This window comes from Hydra vulgaris, chromosome 01, assembly GCF_038396675.1.
Source record: "Hydra vulgaris chromosome 01, alternate assembly HydraT2T_AEP".
NCBI classification, from domain to species: Eukaryota; Metazoa; Cnidaria; class Hydrozoa; order Anthoathecata; family Hydridae; genus Hydra; species Hydra vulgaris.
Window position 1 is genome coordinate 48,721,762 of NC_088920.1, and position 23,239 is coordinate 48,745,000.

General features: G+C 29.7%; 1 protein-coding gene across 1 annotated transcript; it reads right to left on the reverse strand.

Annotated features, from left to right (window-relative positions):
• Positions 1-6,577: 6,577 nt before the first annotated feature.
• LOC136074477 (uncharacterized) lies at positions 6,578-6,970 on the reverse strand. Its single transcript, XM_065786800.1, has one exon. The coding sequence runs from the start codon at positions 6,968-6,970 to the stop codon at positions 6,578-6,580; it is 393 nt and encodes a 130-aa protein (XP_065642872.1).
• Positions 6,971-23,239: the final 16,269 nt, after the last annotated feature.

The following is a 23,239-nucleotide window of genomic DNA, read 5'->3' on the forward strand; positions in this document are numbered from 1 at the left end:
GGCCATATCTTAAAATTTTGTCATCCTAACTATTCATGTTTTCAATGCACACTTTTCTATTTGCAATAAGAAGCAAACCCAAACTAGTTCAACTCTTGTAGGTGTCTCCGATAGCATTTTACGACAGACAGCAAAGGCTAAGTTTTTTTCAGAGAGTTAGTGTGGAGTATTCAGAATATTATTTGATAGTGGTAGTCAGAGGTCTTGTGTTACTAAGGATGCATGTGAATGATTGAAATTAAAGACAATAAGGCAAGAAGCTATAATAATAAAAACATTCGGTCAATTTAACAATTACAGGGTTAAAAAGCTCGATGTTGTTCAACTTTAGGTTAAAAATAGAAATGCTAATTTGTATGTGTATTTCGTGGCGCTGTGTGTGCCAGTTATTTGTAGCCCTTTGCAGAGGCAAGAGATATCTTGAGCAAGTAAATATTACCCACATATTTCAAAACTAATTCTTACTGATGACTGATGGTTCTGAAGATTTTCCTATTGACTTATTGGTAGGGTGTGATTTGTACGATAAATTTAGGACAGGTAAAGTTATTAGAGGGATTGAAGGCTGTCCTGTAGCTTCTTCCTCTGTTCTAGGATGAGTATTGGGTGGCTCAATGCCTTCTGTAATAAATGATAATGAGAAAATAATCCTGAATTTACGCTAATGCTAATTTAATAGGGAGTGTGGAAGATGTGCGCAGTGAGATAGATGAATTAAAAAAAGATTTACAAAAATTTTGGAGTGTGGAGAAAATGGAATCTACTGAAGAGTGTGTGAGACATAAATTCAAAAATGATATTATGCATAACGGTGAGAGATATGTAACTAAGCTTCTTTTTAACCCAGAACATAATTGTTTACCAGATAACTATAAAATTTTAAGGACTAGACTGAATAGGTTAAAGAGGCACTTGGGTGATAAGAATTTGTTAAGTGATTATGACGCCATTCTTAAAAAATGCGAAATAAATAAAATTATTGAAAGTGCTCCTGACAATGAAATCGCTAAGGAATTAGGAAAAACACACCACCTAGCTAGCTATCTACCTAGCACACAGGCCAGTTGTAAGAAAAGATAAGGAAACCACTAAGATAAGAGCAGTGTATGATGCTTTCTCTCCTAACAATGGATTGTCCTTGAATGATTGTCTTTATTCAGGGCCAAATTGTTGTCCAAATTATTGTCTATTGTCCAAAATGTTTGATGTGCTACTCCGATTAAATTATATTGCCATATTAGCAATATAATTTAAATGATTTTCTGCGATTCCGATTAAATTATATTGCCATATTAGCAGATATTAAACAAGCTTGTTTAATATTTGCTAATATGCCAATATAATTTTTAAATGAAGAAAATTCTAGTGAGCATAAAGATTATTTAAGATTTTTCTGGTATAAAAATGTTGAAGCAGAACAGGACTCAGAATCGATGGTTTATAAGTTTTTGAGAGTAGTATTTTGTCTGCCTAGTGGCCTCTTTTTATTAAACGGAGCAATAAGACATCATCTCGAAAAATATGAAAAATGTAATGGTAAGTTTGTAAAAAGATTCATTGAAGATTTATCTGTTGATGGTGTCACATCTGGAACTGAAAGTGTAACTAAGGGTAAAGAGTTTTATAAAAAGTCAAAAACAATTATGTCTGAAGGTGGTTTTAATTTAAGGAAATGAAAAACAAACAGTCAAGAGTTACAAAACTATTTTGATTTTAATGAGAAAATAATAAGAAATACGGAAATAAAAAATTCAATAAGCAATCTTGATGACTTATTTACAAACAGAATTAGGTAAAAGTGAGGATGAGTATAAAAGAGTTTTAGGAATCAAATATGATTTGAAAAATGATAAACTTATTTTTCAATTTAATGAGTTTATAAAAATATCACGTGAACTTAAAGCAACAAAAAGAAATATCTTAATATTTTCGGCATCAATCTACGATCCATTAGGCATTGTTTCGCCTATAATAGCCTGACTAAAAACAGTTTTTCAAATTTTGTGTAGAGATAAAAGAGAGTGGGATGCGAGTGTGAGTGGAGAGATTGAGTTTAAGTGGAAAGAATTGTTGAGAAATGTTAAAGAGCTGAGTGTTTTAAGAGTAAAGAGATTTGCGTTTGTTAGAGTAGAGGAGAAAATAATTTAAATAAATAAATGAAAATAATTTAAATAAATAAAATAAGTTAAATGGATTTTGTGATAGCTTAAGAGAGATATATTGTGCAGTTGTTTATCTTTTAAAACGAGTGTTGCTGTGAGAGTATTTTTTTTGGCAGCCAAAAAAGGTAGTGCCATTGAAATAGTTGTCTGTTCCTAGGTTAGAACTATTGGGTTGTTTGCTGTTGACCAAATTAGTTGGAGAAGTGAAACGAATAATAGAAAATCGATTTATTAATTAGTAACGCTAGTTGTTGGACAAATTCTGAAGTGGCTTTACATTTGATTAAAGGGAAGGAGAAAACTTAGAAACCTTGGGCGGAAAAATGTGCAGTCATGATTAGGAAAGAGGTTGAGAGAAAGAAATGCTGGTATGTAGCAGGATTGAAGAATCTAGCAGATATTCTAACTCGTATGTTTTGTTTTAAGCAATTGAACGACGGTTGGTTATCTGGACCTAAATTTTTATGTAAGGAGGAGGTTGAAGTAGGATTGTTTGATAGTGAGAATAGTTTGAATGTGAATGAAGTTCTGATTGAGTCGAAAGGTGTTGATAGGATAAATGAGAGTAGTCTAAATATGCGAGTAGAGGTAATATTAGTTTCTGATAGACATTAAAAAGTATAGTTCATTGAACAGACTTATAATGGTAACTGGGTATGTGAATAGATTTGCAAGTATTTTAATAAAAACAATTAGGAAGAACAATGGATTAACACATCATAAATATAATAAGGCATTTAATTTATTGTTATTTATAGAACAGTTTTGTTTACGAAATCAAGATAACTACGAGAAGCTAAGTTCATCCCTGAAGTCGTTCACTGACGAACAAAACGTAATGCGATTAAAAGGACGATTTGGAAATTCGATACTGAGTTATAATAAAAAATATCCGATTATTTTACGTGATGGTCAACATAGCTATTTTACGGTGTTAATTATTCGTGACACCCATGTTCTTTTCATGCATCATGGCATTGAAATGACATTAAGTCAAGTTACAACAAGGTTTTGGATTATAAAAGGGAAAAAAACTGTCAAGAACTTTTTGCGTAAGAGTGTTATTTGCAAGAAGATTAGTGGAAGAACAATACTACCTCCCCCAACTCCTGATTTACCTGATTATTGTGTAAATGTTTCTATTTTTCGTTTCAAGCTGTTGGTGTAGATTTTGCTGGACCTTAATATGTAAAAAAATACTTAAAAACTGATTCTGTATCTAAAGTTTCCGTATTGATCTTGACCTGTGCGTCTAGTTGTGCTGCTCATCTGGAATTAACTCCTGACATGAAGATTCCCGCTTTCATTCGATCACTCAAACACTTTATTGCACCCAGGGGTATACCTGATAGCATTACTAGTGACAATTTTAAAACATTTAAATCGATTGAAGTAAAGAAGTTTTGTTTAAATAATAAGGTTAATCAAAAATTCATCCTACCTGCTTCCCCTTGGTGGGGAGGATTTTATGAAAGATTGGTACGATCAGTTAAGATACCACTATTAAAAGTTATAGGAAAATTCCTCGTTACTTATGAAAAACTGCAAACAGTTTTATGCGATATCAAATCTGTAATTAATAGTAGACCACTTGTCTACATGAGTGAAGATGATAATGAAGAAGCGCTTACTCCTTTTCACTTGATGAATGGACGAAATATATTAGGAAATAATGTGGAAACGAATTTATGTTTTGAGTTGTGTGATACCAAGAAATGTGCCATCTACTTAAAAAACTTAATTTATGATTATCGAAAGCGTTTCAGTAAGGTTTATCTGAAGGAATTAAAACAGCAACATTTATATTATAAGTTTAAGGATTTTTACAAGAAAACTAAAATTAAATGATGTTATGTTAATCAATGAAAAAGATTTGGTACCCAAAGCCAGTGGAAAATGGCAAGAGTTGTGGAAGTTATTGAAGGAAAAGGCAAAGCAATTCATGGAGCGAAATTAAAGGTTATATCGAATGAAGGAACACCCAAGATATGTTTCCGACCTATCCAAAAATTAATTCCTTTCAAGATCGATGTTGATCAAGATAACAAAAATAAAGATGATAGTTCGAAAAGAAATGTCTGCGCAATTGAAACCACGATTGGTCGGAATGATGCGGCGCTCAGGCCAATAAATAAATGTCCAACCCGACAGGCAGCTCTTGATGGACAAAATCTAAGACAATTAAAAAGCAAATATTGTTGACAAATCAACAGCGTGTTAAAAGTGACAGTAATAATTTAATACTTGTAAAGAAGCATTTTGAAAGTGATATTTATTATTTAATTATTGTAAGTGGGTGTTGTTAAATGTGGCATTTTTAACCTAATTATTGTTATTATTGTTAATGGATAATTTATTGGTGCATGTTCTCCACAGACCTTTTTTTTAATTATATATTCTGTTGGTGGAGGAGCATAGACACTCTTGAATTTTGTACTGGTTTAAATACATAGTCTCTCCATAGGAACAGTTTTCAATCGTCGAGATTTTACACCCAATCTTACTCTCATCAAATAAAGAAATTATTGAAGAAGCGAAAAGACTCTGGCTTAAACATTTTTTAGTATAGTACTTAATAAGTATTTTATATTTACTTAATTAGTATATATATATATATAAGATATAATTATACACATATATAAGATATATAACATATACATATATTATGCACATATATAAGATATGTAATATATACATAAGATAGAATTATACACATATATAAGTAAAATTATTTCTACCAAATGATTTTAATTATTTCTACATTTACATTTCTGCATTTCCAATTGTTTCTACAAAATAATTTTAATCAACATTAATTAAAATTATACATTACAAAAATAAATTATTAAATACTCACTCATTTCTGTAGTAGCGACAGGCAATAGATTGAAATTTATTGTAAGCATAACTACATCAAACGCCTATTTAAAGGGGTTAGTTTATCTGAAATGTTTAAGCCCCCATTTTGCCTAATCACAGGGTTAATTTGTTTCAAAATGGATTAACCGGAAGTTATTTTTTTGGTTCGGTGTCGTTAAAGCAAAATTTTTTAGAGCGAAAATTTTAAAAGCCAAGGTCGGGAAAGCAAAAAAGTTAAAAGCAAATGGAATGGGTTAAACGAGAAAAAAATTTTGGTAACATTGGTAACGTTATTAATTTCAAGTAAATGAGTTAATATTTAAAAAGGAAAACGTAATTGACTATTTATATTAAAATTGCTAATTTTCAAAGGTCATATATTCTAAGACTAGAATAAGGAGACAGAAGAGTAGATACTTTTATAGAGTTAGACTCTAAATCTCTTTCTCTAATTTACAGAAATCGATTAAAAGCATCAAACTTTTGAGGGATTTTGATAAATTTAAGTAATAGCATCATTTAGGAGAGGAATAATTATTAATAAAGACTGCATTTGGGTTGTCTCATCTTAAAGGTGTTACGATTGAAATGAGTTAAGAAAGTCAATTTCAGAAATAATTTCATGAAGTTTATATTTTATAGAAGATAGAGTAAGGCGAAATTAAATGGTTTAGAATTTTGCTCCAAAATAAAGTGTAAAAGTTGAGTGTTAATACCAATGATAATAGGTGAAACTAGTTGTCTTCACACAAAAAATTTAGTTAAGTAACAGTGGTTCTATTTTATGTGCCATCATATTGGCCAGTTATATTTACTGGTGAGTTATATCCAAAATGAATTGAGTTTTTAATATTTGTGTTAAAATTAATGTTTTTATCAGACATTTTAGAGAAATGAATAATAGCTCAGAGCCTGTGTTGAAATGGACTAATACTAATGTTCTTTTATATGTTGTATTTATAAAGCCTTTTTTTTGACTTATAGAGGCTAATATTGAGACCGTTTTTGTAGCATTATCTTTATCAATGTTGTTACACTTGTAATATGTTACTGCACCTTTTAAGTATTTTATTTGGCTACTTTTGTTTTATGATGTTGTTTTGATTTGGTTTGTTCTTTAAACCTAAAAATTTTAGCAATATTTTTTTTCAAAATTTTATAGAATTCATTTTACAAGAAGTAGTGTTAGATTATTTTAATATTGACTAGTTCTTCTTATTTTAGTAGTAGTAGTAGTAGTAGTAGTAGTAGTAGTAGTAGTAGTAGTAGTAGTAGTAGTAGTAGTAGTAGTAGTAGTAGTAGTAGTAGTAGTAGTAGATGCTATAGCCGCCCGAAGACGACCAGTGTGTGTATTAATAACACACTTAGACAGCCGTGTCAGTATTAATTTTATTTAAAAGGAGCCAATTGTCTAATTGTGCTTTAAAACTGTTTACTGATTTTGCATTAACTGCATCTTTAGGTAGATTATTCCATGGTTTTGTTATTCTGTTAGTAAAGAAAGAGTTTCTTAAGTTGCACTTTGTTTTTTCGCGTTCAAACCTGACACCGTTTCCTCAAGATAATTGAAAATCATTAGGCTTGAAACCGTTTAAAAAGTCCACATTTTCAATCTTATTTAATAACTTATAAGTCTGGATCAAATCTCCACGAAGTCTGCGTTTACATAATGGGCTGAGGCCAAGAATTTCCAGTCTTTCCTCGTATTTCATTTTTGCCAGAGTCGGATTGAGTCGCGTAGCCCTGTGTTGAACTTTCTCGAGCAGTTCTATTTCTCCTTTAAGCTGAGGGGACCACACTGGAACCGCGAATTCAATTATTGGGCGAACAAACGTCACGTATAAGACTTTAAGAGTCTGCACATCCAGTTTCACAAATGTGTTTTTAATCATTCCCAGCATTTTATTTGCCTTCGAGCTGCAAGATATAATTTGCTGTCTCCATTTCATGTTTGCTGAGAATAATACGCCTAGATCTTTTTGAATAGTAGTTTGTCATAGGACAACATTATCCATAGAATAATCGTGTTTTGGATTGTTACTTCCATAATGAATTATTTCGCATTTTTCTTTATTGAATTTCACTAACCATTCTTTAGACCAGTCCCAAGCACTGTTTATATCTCGTTGAAGACTGTTTTTTTATCTATTGAGTTCACATCGATCATTATTTTGGTGTCATCTGCATAGAGCTTGGCTACATTTTGTATTCTATCCGGCAGGTCATTTATGAACAAAACAAACAACATCGGGCCAATTACCGATCCCTGCGGAACTCCGCTGTAGATATCGCGCCAGCTCGAAACAGTATCACCGTTGACTACGCGTTGTTTTCTATCTTTTAAAAATTCCTCTAACCACTTTAGCAGCTTTCCTGTAATTCCATACGCTTTTAATTTTAAAACGAGTCTTTTGTGCGGCACTGTGTCGAAAGCTTTCGCAAAGTCTAAATAAACCACATCTACCGGACGATTCAGTGCGATATTTTCTGTTAAATAATCCACAGTTTCAATGAGATTTGTCGTGCATGATCTAGATTTAACAAATCCATGTTGACACTTCGATAAAAATTTATTGTTCGTAAAATGTGCCAAAAGTGAGTCTTTTATTATGCTCTCCAGAATTTTACACGGCACAGAAGTCAGTGATACTGGTCGATAATTATTCGCTTCTAGCTTACTGCCTTTGTTTTTAAAGATTGGGGTAATGTTCGCAAATTTCCATTGCTTAGGTAGTTCGCTCTTATCAATCGAAGACATAAATATCAATGTGATTGGCATTGCTAGTCCTTCAGCGCAATTTTTTAAAATGATATTACTCAATTGATCAACTCCACATGATTTCTCAATGGATAATTTGCTTAATCTTGTTACTACGTCACTGTAATTAATTGCACTCTCGTCAAAATCTAAATATTTACTCCCACATCTCGATCCGAATTCTGGTAATACTTGGTCGCCCTCTCTAGTGAAAGAGTTTTGAAAATTTTCGTTTAAAATGTCAACAATCTCACTAGTCGTATTTGTAACATTTCCTTCGACGTTTTTTATCGCTTTAATTGAGCTCTTTACATTTTGTTGATCGTTCACATATTTAAATAGTATCTTCTTGTTTCTAATCGATTTGTAGACCAGTTCGCGTTCGTATTTTTTTCTGGCTTTTCTCGTTTCAATTTTAACTGTTTTACACAATGCTTTGTATTCGTTTACCATATTTTTGTTTTTCCAATTTGTGCAACAGTTTAAATGTCTCATTCGTCTTTTGTTCTTCACAAGTTCTTTTAGTTCATTGTCAATCCAAAAAATTCTTTTACGAGTCCTGTTTTTCGAGCTATGACACGGTATATATTTTTGACAAGCTTCGTTAACATAAAAAATGAGCGTGTCGTACATCTCCTGGACATTAATTGCATCAAAAATGTTTACCCAGTCTGTATTTGTAAAAAAATTGTTCATTCCTGCGAAGTCAGCTTTTTTTTAAATATATTTCCGATTGCTAGCTACAGTTTTTGTCTCATGGTGATTGAGTGCATATTTAAAGCAAATTATAAGATGTCCTTTGCTTATATTCCCTAATACCGCATTTGTCTCAACTTGAAATAATCGTAATTAATCGTAAAAAAATCGTAAGAAATAATAGTAATTTTGTATTGTGTTTTATTTTTGTTTTTTTTAATTGTTTAGAACAGTTCAAGGATATGATTTAACTAATAACTGTGTGAATTCTTCTTGATTGATGCCTAAAAGATCTTTTGAAGGCAGTTCAGTATTATGTTTTTATTAGAGTTTAATTTTTTTAGATTGTTGACATGTAAAATTAAAAATTCAGTCATTAATTGTGGAAAAGATTCTGCTTAAATGAAAAACTTATAAAGTGTGCTTGGCTGATTAGTTTAACTAGTTTCTATGGCGATGATTGATTAGTGAGAAACTTATTTACTTTTTATGTTTTAACTAAATGGTTTGTTATTGTTAATTATTATGTCATGAATTATTTGTGAGATAATTATATTAAATTTTTTATTTGCATTACTTAGCACAAATATTTATTTTTTCTTCAGATTGGTTGTGTAATACGCTTTATTATCTTATTTATATGATGTTCAGTATACTGTTACATAGTTTTTGAACCACTTTTAGAGTTGGAAGTTACTGAAAGAGAAAAGATGAAGTTTATAAAGCAAGATAACAATAAGTTGCAAATTATATAAATCAGGAAAAAAAGATGAAGGAAGTGAATTTTAAAGGACTGATGTTTGAGGAAAAAAACTAGATGAATAAGAATTTTCGGAGCACTTAGGAACAGTCATAGTAAAAGGATGCAAATTAATTGAATGACGAGTAAGAGAATGAATTTTAGTAGATGGCACAAGAGACGCTAGCTCTTTATAGTATTTATAAAAATAGGGTTGGTTCCGCAAAAGCATTGCATTTCTATGTTCCTAAAATTAAAATATTTTGTTTTAGGCAGAATATCATTACTTGATATTAGTAAAAGTGTGTAAAATTTAAAGACTGTAAAATAAAAGGTCAATTTCTGACCTGTGCTTATTTAACTACTAATTTCTTATCAGTAACTGGGTCGAAACCTTTTAAAAAAAATTAAAAAATATGAATCCATAAAGCTGCTCAACAAAATCTATTTTTGACTAAAAAACATAAATAAAATTTTCTGCATTTTAATAAAGTTTTTCCATTGCATCCACTTTTAGTTAATCATTCACAATGGAGGCTTATTTTAAATAAATTAGGTCTGGATTTTACAATAACATCAAAACTTGAATTTGCTCACTGAAAAAAAATATCCACATTTTTTGTAGACGTTAAAAATGCTTTTAGCTCTGATCAATGCTGTTTCTTTAATTCTAACAAAAATGAGATGGTACAAGAGTGATATTAAACAATTTGATTGCATTTATGTATTCATATAAATTTAATAGTATATTATATGTTGACAATATATTCAAAGACTGAATATTTGTGCAATTGTTATAAGCAAAAGGTCTTTGCACACCACCAATCAGGCATTAATATTTCAAGGGTGGTTTATTGTAAACACTTTTATTTTTTTCTATGCTCCATTTAATTTTTGGCTAAAGCTAATTTAAAAAAAGGTTGATAAGTTTTGAAGCTTTAATACAAATAAAATAAGTTGTGACACTTCCGTTCTCAACAAGAATAATTTATTAAACCTCATATCAATTAATATCAAATAGTTTCTTAACCTCTTATTCTTTACTTAAGAAAGCCGATGTAGAAATAAACACAGACCAATAATGACAGCGCTGCTTTAGCTCATTCACCTAATTAAAAAATTAAAGAACCATATTGTATATTCGTAGCGTATTTATACTGAATATATAGAACCTCAAAATTAAACGCATAGTAAATCAGGTTTACTTAAGAACACTAAAATCTATCAACATTTGTCCGAAAACGACTCTTAAAAAAACATATAACTTCAAAAACATATATCTACAATATTTTTGTAAAAAATCAGCAAAGAACAATATGTAAGCCAAACAATCCACAAATATATCAAATAGCAAGAGAAAATATTAACTTTAGGACAAAAATAGTCAGTGCATACATTAGTTTAAAAATAATTTTATAAAAAGAACATTATTTCTTATAAGAGATCATAAGCATAAGTGATCAACTTGATACACATAAAATGATCAAAGTTTGCCTTAATTTACATAAATAGTAAAATTTGTAGATATTATCTACTAGATAATAATTTATATTAAAAACTAACCTTTATGTCTCTTTTTTAAATGTATTGTGTTGATATATTTGCCCAGGCTTTTAGTTTATGACTCAAAATTTAAACATCAATCCTTGAGGTTTAACTATCTTATCATTTCTAAAAGTATCAAGGGTAAACAGCCTGACTCACCAAACCTAATCAAAATAAAAGCACATTATTAATTTGCATCTTTTTAATTTCATAATTTTCTTTTGCTTGAAATGTAAAGTATAAATATCAAAAAAAAAAAAAAAAAATTAAAATGAAATAATATCAATTAGAAATCATGCAAGTTTATTTTTTATCAAATAACTTGTAGCGTGAAAAAAAATTTTTATGGACAATTTTATACCTTTTTGTCGCACTGCAACTATTACTCTCAGCTAGAATACCAAATAAATAAATAATTCTAAACTATACGCAATAAGTTTTTTTATTTATTTAATCTAATAAACTCTAACTGTAACTATAACTCTCAGCTAGAATACCAAATATATAAATAATTCTACTTACTATAAAAAATATAAACAATTAAAAAAAAATAATTTAAACGCCAAATAATCCATAATATAACATTGAAATAATAATAAAATAACAAAAAATTCAATAATAACAATGTTGTTGTTAAATTTTAAAACGTACTCGATTTCCCGGTTTTCGCTTTAAAACGCTCTGACGTCTCACTACCATTTATTAGGAGGGCCAATTCGTATCGCAACACTTAGGCATGAAACTAATTCAGGGCCGTCATCTTCCCGGCCTTTTCGCAGGAGAACGCGGTAAAAACTTTAATTAGTTTACACTGCGCTCTCGTCCGTAATAGACGTATCCCGCATTCCAATGACGTAATGACATCAGGCAATGATAAAACGTTAATATCGAAATAATTTTTAATAAAATGTATTATTCATTTCGTATCTGACATTTTTAGTTTTACTAAAACATCATTTGGAAATTTTCCAATTGGTTCTCCTTTATCTTATCAACTCCAGATAAAGGAGAGCTTTGAACTTATCACTAGTATTGAAAAACTTAAAACCATTTCTTTTAATGTGTCTAATACCCTACCTCCTTTACCTCTTGGCTTTTATAATAAAAATCATTGCTATATACCTTGCAATTGGGAGCTTAATGAGAAACAAAAAGACTTTTTGTTATCAATAAAAGTATCTTCTGAACAAAGCAGAGTGTATGAAGCTGATACAGTTACTCAAAATAAAAATCAGCTGTGGTTTAATCTAAGAAAACATCGCTCAACTTCAAGTATTTCTCATTAAATTCATATACGCAAAAGACAATTTGAAACTCTTGCTCAACAGTTAATTAATAACTCACAAAAAGTTGATTTGCCTAAATTTATTCAAGAGTCTTTAGACCACGGGCTTGCTTATGAGCCGCATGCACGAGAGAAATATATTGACGTTTTGAAAACTAGATTAAATCACAATATTTCAGTTAGGCCACTTGGAATTGTAATACAACCTAATTTGTTTTGGTTATCTGCAAGTCCGGATGGTCTTGTATATGATGAAGAGGCTAAATATTATTATGGTTTAATTGAAATTAAATGTCCTAGAATGAAAAAGCACTTGTCTATTTCCAAATGTTTGAATGACACCCATATTTAAAAAAAGATCATTATACTGGTTATTATACACAAATACAAATGGCTATGGGGTTAAGTAATTCCCAGTTTTGTGACTTTGTTGTTTACAGATTTAAAGGAATTGCTATTATAAGAACACCTTTCGACCATCAGTTCTTTTTTGAATTAATTACAAAGTTAAATGATTTTTACATTAACTATTTTTTACCACAAGTATTGGACAATAATGTAAATACCAAAGAATGATTGTGTTTAAATGGTCTGAAATGGTAGCCATAACTGAATCATTTTTGTTCCAGAGTTCTTTATTAAAGAAACCTGATCTTACAACAATTTCTTTGTCAGAAATAGCTCCATCATAAAGTTGACTTATAAAAGTTATTGCTCCTGAAGGAGAAATACCTAACAACCCTTTGTAAGTTACATGATGTTTATAACTAGAGAATAAAGAACTCTGGTGTCTCAGTGATAAAGGTTTCTGACAAAACAGTTCAGTACAATCAATACTGCATCTTGTTGATGGAAATGTCATCTTAAAGCTTTCTGGCATAAACTTATAAACTTGTTCGCGTGAAGGCCAAATAGGCTATTTGGCCTTCACGCGAACAAGTTAATAAATTTATGCCAGAAAGCTTTAAGATGACATTTCCATCAACAAGATGCATTATTGATTGTACTGAGCTGTTTTGTCAGAAACCTTCATCACTTCCCAAAGAAAAATATAGAAAGTTTGTCCATGTTATTAAATAACGAGATGTTGTTGATTTTGAAATTTTAAATAACCAAGATGTGTGCAAAATTGAAAATCCATTTCTTAGCCACACTAAAAACATAAATAACTGATTTTTTGTGTTTAATTTTGTTTTTGGACCAGTTTTTGCCTGATTACTTAACCTGTGCAAATTTTCAGATAATCCTGAGTTGTGGTATTTAACATTTTCACCATTTTTTCCTGGATTTAAAAAGTTGTACAAATTAATATACTGTTCATGTTCAATGCCAGTATATTTTTGAAACAGTTCTTTGTCTGTTGACATATTTTCATAACTAAGTATATATTTACCTTTATATTGATTCAGTTGCTTTTTTATTTTTAGATTCTAAAACGCTTATTTGAGATTTCAACTCGTGTTTTTCTTTTTCCAGTAGATCAATTTTGTTTTGTAGTTCAACACAACATAAGCAAACGTTCTCAACCTCAAAATCAATTAGTAGTTCTCTATCGTTTGTTTTAAAGTTGTCTTCATTTTTAGAAACGTTTTCAATATCAAAGTTTTCGATAAATTTTCTTTTTTTAGGCGAACATTGTTTTTTTAGATCAACTTGTTTTTTAAATTCAAAAATAGATGGAAATGCTTCTTTTTTTAAAGTTTTTCTGCCAATACTGGATAAAAATTGAATGTCTTCATTTTTAAAGTGAAGATACTAGAGTTGTGTCCTTAATAACATACTAGAGTCGTGTCCTTAATAACAAAATTATCATTACCACCTTTTCTTCTAAACTGAGAAATAATTTTTGCCCACTTATTTTGACGAGCAGTATTCTTGGGTATTTTAAAAAATCCATTTCCTGAATTTTTTTTTTTTTGAAAATTGTAAATTGAACTTTTGCATTGTAAAATACAGCAATAAGCTTCACTTCCTCCTTTATTTAATGTACAACAGGCAAAATCACTCATGTTAATTTGAAATAATTAAAACTACAATTTTCTAATGTTTACGCTTTATCATTGCCTGATGTCATTACATCATTACGTCATTGGAATGCGGGATACGTCTATACCCGGGCAATTAAAACCTTGTGCTGAATATTAACAAATGCCACGATCTCTACTGATCTCGTAACACAGTATTTTTATTTGTTACTCCTTGCTAAGGTGGTCTTAAGCGGTGTAATTACCTTATTGTTTATTTTATTCTTTTACTTGTGGTTCAAACTCACTATTTTAAAATATTATTATAAATGAATTAAATATATAAAACGGGGAAGTACGATGGAGTCCGAATTGCGAAAAAGTGGCCTTAACTATTTTCTGATTTTTTTTTATTTAACAGAAAGTGAACTTTGTGCAATCTTTTTACTTTAAACAGATGTTAACTCAACATAGAGTTATTTTCAACATAGAGTTATTTAAACTCAAGATAGAGTCGTTTTCTGTAAAGAAAGTTTATAGCTTTGTTTTCATAAAATATTTATTGCAAAGAGTGCATCTAGAAGATTATACAGGTGTTTTTTCTTTGTTGTTGATTAAATATAAAAAGATGAGAACTTATAAACATAATTCAAGAAGTTGGTATTTATCATGCGAATTTGCAAGCCGTTTTAGAAACTGAAGCAAAAAAGAAATTGCTAACCAATGAAGAACTGTCTGATGTAGAACTCTCAGAAAAAATTAGACATTATTTATAAATTTAGAGTTAAATATGCAAAGCATAATCGTAATTTTAAAAGATTAAATAAACAAGAAATGCCCTGGTTAGAGGGTGAGTTGTTTCAGAATCAAAATACTAAACTTGATTCAACTTTAAAAACTGGACGACCAGAAAAAGAATGGATAGAGTATTCATTAAAAACAAAAAGAAGGAAAGTTTCAAGGTAGTTTAGAATTATTATTTTTGTTTTTAAAAGCCGCTGATTAAAAACATAAGTTTTAATAAAAGTATATATATATATAACAGGGCAGGTGAGACATCTTAGTTGTGGTGGAGCAGGAAAACTCTAATATAAAATAAGAGGTAAGAGGAGCTCTTAAACCTTGGGTAGTAATCTTCCTAGTGATGGTGCCACAATAAAAATACTCAATCCTGTTCTAGAAGTCTATTTTCCATTATAATAATGTAAAGAGGTCATCAAACACAGTTTTTTGTTGTTGAAAATTTACATCCACAGTTCCACACTTGTGTGGTTTAGGCAGTTTTCCATAGTATCATTTTTTTACATTATCATAATGGAAATAGTTTATCTAATAATGATGTTATTTATTTTTATTTTAGTTAGGCTACAACTCATTCAACTGAAGAATTAGCAGAAGCTGCTGTTATGCGTGCAAAATCAAGTCCTGGAAAATCTGATTTGGGAGAGAATATTAAAATGTTTTCTAAAGATCTACCAGGCCAAACTTACCAATCTGATAATTATCAGCCAACTATGATGTCTGCAGATCAAGCCTTATCACTTATAATTCAATGTAATTTGAGTGATTTACAATACCAGATCATTCGAAACTCATCTCTGATGCAATATGCTGACATATATTTATCCCCCATTAAAAGCAACCCTAAAATCAAAAGCAGATTGTTATCCAGAGGGTTCGCATATTACAGAAACGCCTGCAAAGTGTCGTTTGCAGAACATGTTTAACCATACCTTGCTTCAAATTTTGAAACTAAATTCTGAGCAGCTTAAAAATTAAAATTTAGATGAAACAGTTACACACGGAGTACTTAAATTGAAATGTGGCATGAATAGTGCATCTTCACGAAGTATTTGTAATCAAAGGTTTGAGATACTGATCTTACTACTGGAGTGCAGAATGAACTGTCAGTATTTCAAGCTGCAATAGTTTCTTTGAAATTAAAAATTGGGGGTTCAAACTATCCAGCCCTCATTTTTGTAGATCTCTTGAACTACAATAACTAAAGGAAACAAATGAACTCATTGCAGCAGAAGAAATAAATCTTAGAAAACAAATAGAAAATCTGCAAGACTATATTTTAGATCTAGATCTTCTCAGTAATAAAAAGCACTGTTCCATAAAAATTAAAATTGTTGTTGACTTGACTATGTTGGATGGCAAGTCGGTAAATGCATAATCATCATCATAATTTCGAATTCATCATAATCCTGCAATGTTTGTTTTGCAAAACCGAGTGGGATGAACAATCTAGTAAAAATCAGAATGTTTACTCCAAATAAAAAATCTCTTACTATGGGACTATCTACTTTACATTGTTGGATTAGACTTTTTGAGTATGGGCTACACTTGGGATACAAAATGAAAATTAAAAAATATCAGGCTAGATCAAAAGAACATAAGCTTTCTGTTATTGAACAAAAAAATGAAATTCAGAATCGGTTAGAAGCGAGCTCAGCCTTGATGTCAATATGCCAAAGCATGACTATGGTTCCTCAATCACAGGTAACACAGCCAGAAGAGCATTTGACAATGCAGATACTTTTGCAGACACTACAGGAGTTGTTGTTAAAATAATTGTTAGATTGAGAAATATAATGAAATCTGTGTGCAGTGCATACCACCTTGATTTGGGGGCCTTCAAAAAATATTGCTTTATTTTTAATATAAATTTAGCTACTTCTGTAGTAATAATTAAAAAACATAACTGGTACATAATATCACCTTCAGTACACAAGCTATTAGAGCATGGTTATCATATTTCTGATTGTTTTAAACTCCAATAGGAATATATTCAGAAGAGGCACAGGAAGCACAAAATAAATACATTCGAAATGCAAGACTAAACCATACATGTAAAATTTCAAGAAAAAATGCAATTGAAAACCAATATCATTATCTGCTAGTTTATCATTATCTGCTGATCCAATAGTATCATCATTCATCTTCAAAATAACTCAATCTATTGGTGTTAACTGTTAACTTAGATTCTGAAGTTTTGAAGCTTTTGCTTGATGAACAATAAATATTTTTTCAATAATAATTTTTACTATATTACTAAATGTCGTAAATATTGGTTTATACATACATAAATACATACATATACATATACATATACATATATATATATATATATATATATATATATATATATATATATATATATATAAACTTTAAAAGATCTCAAGTTAAAAAAATGCTGAAATAAATCTTGTATTTCTTGTTCTCACCCCCTCGCCCGGCCTTTTCTAATGTCTTTTCTGAAATGATTGACATAAAACTAAAATGGAGCAAATTCGGGCAGCTAAAAAATTATATGTTTTATACCCAATACATTCATAATAATGTGGTAGAAATTTAGAAGGAGTGAAAAGTGGACATTTTAAGCTTTATCAGTTTTTGTGACCGTGAAAATAGATATTTTTGAAATTTTATTCCTTTTAAAAACCCAAAATCGAAAGCTAAAAAATCGAGTTATTACTTCTTTTTTGATTAAAACAGTATTAAAAATAATATAAGAAAACAAAATTTGAAAAAAGTTGACAAATGTATAACAATATAAAAATTCTCTAATTTAAAACAAAATACAAAAATTCGTGATTTATTCTGGGAATTTTTATTTTATTTTTTAAACGCCATAAATCACTCCCAAAACTAATAAAGGGAGTATTGAAAATTCTGCAGCTTAATTTTATCAGCAATTGGATAAATATACTTCCTAAATTATAAAAAATAAATATATATATATGTTGGAATACTTTTAAAAAACTGCTTTTGGCCACATTTTTGTGATTTGGGTTCGTAGTAAAACGGGGCGATTAAGTACAAATTTCATAGGAGCCAACTTGCGAGAGTACTAACTGGTGTAAGTACAAGCTTGCATAAGTGTTAACAGGCATAAATGCTTAACAGTTGTAAAAACTAGCATAAGTGCGAGTTGGCATAAATGATCCATAATAATTTGCAAACATTGACTCATGTAAACTGTCATAAGTGCGAATCAGTTGCAAAAACTGGCTCAAGTGCAAGCTGGCATAAGTGCCCTAAAAGAGTTTGCAAACATTTGCATAAATGCGAATTGGCATAAATGCAACCTAGAAAAAGTGCAAAGCAGTTGCAATACATGGCTTAAGTGAGAATCAACATAAATGCAAACTGGCATAAGTGCGCTGAAAGAACTTGAAACATTTGCATGAGTGCGAAATGCCAATTCGCACATATATTAAAATTTGCACTTTTATTCGGCGCACATTTACCAGTTTTTGTAATAGCTCCGTACTTATGCCAGTTCGTACTTATACCAATGTTAGCAAACTTTATCGGCGCACTTATGCTAATTCGCACTGGTGCCAATTTAACCTCTCGTTATAAATGATATTAAACAATACGCTTAACTCAAAAAAAAAATGTTTTCAAAAAAGAAAGCTTTTTTAGAGACAAAGTGAAATATCAAGTTATAGATTGTAGAAAGAATCATTTACTATAGAAAAGGGACAACTTATCAGCATTTTTGTCAGGTTAATTACTAGAAGCAAGTCGCAATAGCATTATTATTAAAATTATGTAATACCGATATTAATTGAGATTTTTAAACTATAATCCCCCTTCTCCTCTCCGTACCCTCAAACCTTATTTTTTTATTATGAGCATGGCCCTACATTCTAAATAAGGGCACTATGCTAGGCCCATTTGGGGCTCTTTTTTTTGTGAGAAAAAAATTTTTTTCCCCACAAAATATTTTTTTGAAAATATTATTTCTTCGCATAACATTTTCAAAAAATTATTGAAAAATTAGGGAATTTTTCATAGCTGGTTAACTTCCCCAAAGCTCTAAGATACTACTATACATTGGCGCTGTCCATATAAAATCAATTTCGGCCATGTACCAGGGTCATCAAGAATTATCTCAACGTTTTTGATTACATTAGAATCAGAAGTATATTCTGCATTTAATTCTTTTTCTGCCACACCATTATTGGAATTATCACTTGTGTCTTGTCCATCAGAAGCAATGGGTCCATAGATATTTATTTTGATTGATTTTTCACCTATTGAATCTATTTAAAAATGATTTTAAGCTCTAACATCAATGCTACAGCTATGCTCTCTGCAATCCTCAACTTTACCATTATAAGAATCTTCGTTTCCGTGTCGGAAAAACTTAGTTATTAATTGACTACCAAGAGATTCTTATCTCATTTTTCAGTTTTCTTTATTGAGCTTTAGATTTATGATTGTAATTTGAGTTTCACATGTTGTTTGAATAAATTGACAATCTAAGAAAATAATTTTTTTTCTCGAGACATCATTTAAATTATGTACAACAAATGTATTTTTTATAGAATCCAAAAGTTTAGTTTTGGAATATCAGAATCATAATATTTTCAAATGATATATATGTCTAAAATCAAATAGTTTCAGAATAACTTATTATTCTTTTTTAGTTTATTGATTTGATAACAAAGTTCAACTAATGTAAAATAATTAACATGAAAGAATATGGACCAAATTATAACTAACCAATCCATTAACGAAAAAAAAACTATTATATGAAAAAATTACGGGAATTAGTTTACACAACGGTCCGCATAATAGTTGTAAGACCATAGCACTCTATGGTGCAAATATAAATGTTAATTTTATAAAAAAAATGGATTAGCTTCAGAAATCGCTCAAAAATTTTACAATACCGCCATCCCTCCCTTCTTTTGGATGCCATGGTTATAAGACATTTCTTTTCATAAGAAATTTGATAAATTTCAGTTAATAATAGACCTAAGCCATTATTAAAAGAGCACATCAAAGGCAAAGCATTGCATCCAAGCATTTAATTCAAAAGCAAATGCACTTTTGTCACATTGAGAAATTTTTAATAAAACATGGCATGGTTAATAACGAAAAATTAAAGTAAAATATATTATTAAAAGACTTATCGCGAAGTATTTTACACAAAACGGCTATAATTCGTGTATGAATAAACCCTTGTGATACAAATACATCACCATGCTATGTTTTTGTAATAAGAAAAAACCATGCTGTTTATTATTTAACGAGTTCATAACTGTTTTTCTTTTCTCCTTGTTAATCAACTCATTAACTTTTTAAACATTTAACATTTCGATGACAAACCAATATAGCATTTATACAATTAACAAAAATTTCTCGCAAAAAGTTTTACGACAATAATAATTAATTAATCAACTCTTTTTAGGCATGTACAATAAACAAGCGCAACTATACTGCACAGCGGGTATAACTTGTAAAAAAAATATCGCAAAAGGAAATTGGGGGCAGTGCCAGCAATTATTTCTGATGTTATTTGCCAGCAGGAAATGTTGAAATATAAGTTTTGTTTACTTCTTAATTGTATATTAACAATTTTTAGGCAGGCACTGAAACAAGCGTAACTATATTGAGTAGCGAGTAAATTAAAAAAAAATAAAAAATTTCTTTTAAAAAAAAACCCGCAAGTAAAATATATAATTTATTAATAGTTTAATATACACTTTTCACTAAACTTCCAAATCTTGCTCATCTCAGGCATGTCGGTAATTTTTCTTTCTCCGTCTCATATTACCGAGAAAATAAATGTGAAAATATAAAAACCGAGGTTACTGAAAATTACTGAAAACCTTCGAATTTAGGCTTTCGTTTTTTAATTAGAGAAGAGTCAAAACATTTTTGAGTAAACAAGAGACCTTAGCATAAATTAAAACTATTTTTCACGACTTCCTCTGAAGGAAACAGGTGAAAAATTAAAAGCGCTAATTTCGAAGATTTTTAATACGTTACAGTAATCTCAAATTAAATGTTTTTAAAAATCGTGTAAGTTGCAATTGCAGTGCAAAGTTTTCTCATTTATGATTTTGTTGGTAATGAGATTTGTCGTATAAAAAGATGTAATTATATATTAGATAAAAAGAATGCATTAAACTAAAAAGTAAGTGTTTATCAATTTATTCATAAAAAATTTATTTTAGTTTATGACATTTGGTAAAGCAACTGCAATTTTAATGATTTTTAAAATTGAACAGATTCAAATATTAAAATGGAAAAAATTGCAAGAGGAACTTATTTGAAATGGCAAAACTACTGTCTAGTTTCGAAAAATGAAAAGTTTCACCTTGAATGCTTATTGTGTCCTGACAGGGCGAAGGAAAAACTCATCAAATGAACAACTACAATACAAAACAAATTCACGCTCATTTATGGAAGTTCCACCAATATCACCATGTTCCTTCTGTTGACAAAACTGAAAAATCAAGCTCCAAAAATGTCGAGAGAGGTCGTCAGACAATTTATAACTCATCAGCGTATGCGTAGGACAAAGTGATGAAGGAAATAACGCTATGTGAGTGATGAGGCAACATTTAAACAAATTAAAGTTATGAACATCCATATTTTTGGACCCAACAATTATTATCAAAATCTATGATCGAAATGGGAAAAGAATGTGATGCTAAAACCCTTTCGAGGCTGCAAAATTATCAATAAATGACCTTCGGCATTGATCCTGATCGAGATTTCAATGGTCAAACTATGAATGAGGAAAGTATTAGCATTAAATCAAGCCGTCTCTCACAACGACTTCATCACATTTACTAAGTACTAAAACGTAAAGATATAATTACAGATATCAAATGAGCAAATAAGAATTTATTATCAGACCAAAGTGAAGAAGAATCAGATACAGAGAGTGACATCTTAGCCTGTACATCTCAGAGCTTTTGCAACGCACCAAGTGTGCTTAGTTTAGAAACAAACGAAGAAGAAGATGAAGACAAAAAAAAAAGTTAAAGCAAATTCTGATGAAGAAAACGTGGAAGCCTTTGAGTACGATCCTGCATTGCCTAGTACTAAAACTCTCAGAGATGTTCGAGCTATTGTAAAATAATTCAAATACAAACTTAAATTAGTGAAAGAGCTTAAAGAAAATGCTCAATCTCAAATGAATCAAATTCAAATTGCTAGTTCTTGATTTTGACATGTTTTTCAATATTTTGATGTATTTAAAAGTTCTTTTATATGCTTTAACTATTATTGTCGTTTAATAATAAATATATTTATTTATATTTTTTAAAGTTTCACACAACAATAATAACCAATGTGTATGTAAATGGACTGATGTGACCGTAATGGCAGTGTAGTTACATACACCAACTGACTTTTATAGGTATTGAGGAAGTGGAGTGTATATATATTCCTTTTTGCACTCCTATCGTTCAATATAAATTCGTATAAATGACCAGTGACTAAATGGACAAATAATCTCCGGTGATAAATTTAATTTTGATGAAGATATTACTTAAATAACTTCTTTAGTAATAAGGTAGTGTCGCGGTAAGGGTGGTTCTAAAAACATCTTTTTTAGAAAATGACTACTGGTACCCCCTTAATATAATGTATATAATAAAAAAAAAATTATGTTGTATATAATTAAAAAGATGCTGGATTTAGAAAATTTTTGGATAAAATATATTTTAAGGGGGGGGGGGGTTGCTACTGATCCTCGAACATTAAATAGGTCCCCAACATTAAAAAAAAAGTTTTTCAAAAGTAAATTATGTTGGGCCTATATTGAGGCGATATTATATAACAATTTTGAAAATATTAATCATTTTATAACTAAATTTTTATATTAGTGAACAGAAAATTACTTTTTTAACTAAAAACGAAAAATAGGGAATTTAACAAGATTTTTTGATAATAATTTTGCTTCGTTTGAGACCCAAACATTACATACTTTTGAAAAACTTTTTTTTCAGTAATATTAGGGACCTATTTAATGGTTCAGGTTCCGTAGCAACCCCTTAAAATATTCTTTATTCAAAAAAATTTTAAATCCAGTTTTCAAAAAAAGTTGTTTTTAGGACCAATCCAGTTGCGGTGCAGATTATATTAACATTATAATATTTTATGTTGACATGTATTAACTATTACTGTTGTTTAATAAACATATTATTTTGATTTAATAATTATATTATTACTATTTTCGATATTATTTATTGTATGATGATATATTGGTTATATCATTGACTTATAAAGCCGAAGACATAAACATTAATCAAAAAAAAAAGTCGATTTAAAAAGGCAATTCCAAATTATGTAAAATTGGAATAGCAGCAGTCAAGTGTTTTAAGCCTAGCACTCTTTTAATCAATGAAAAAATGTTTTTTAGATTGAAAACTTGAAAAAAAAAAGTTAAATTAAAAAAATGTTACGTCACAAAGC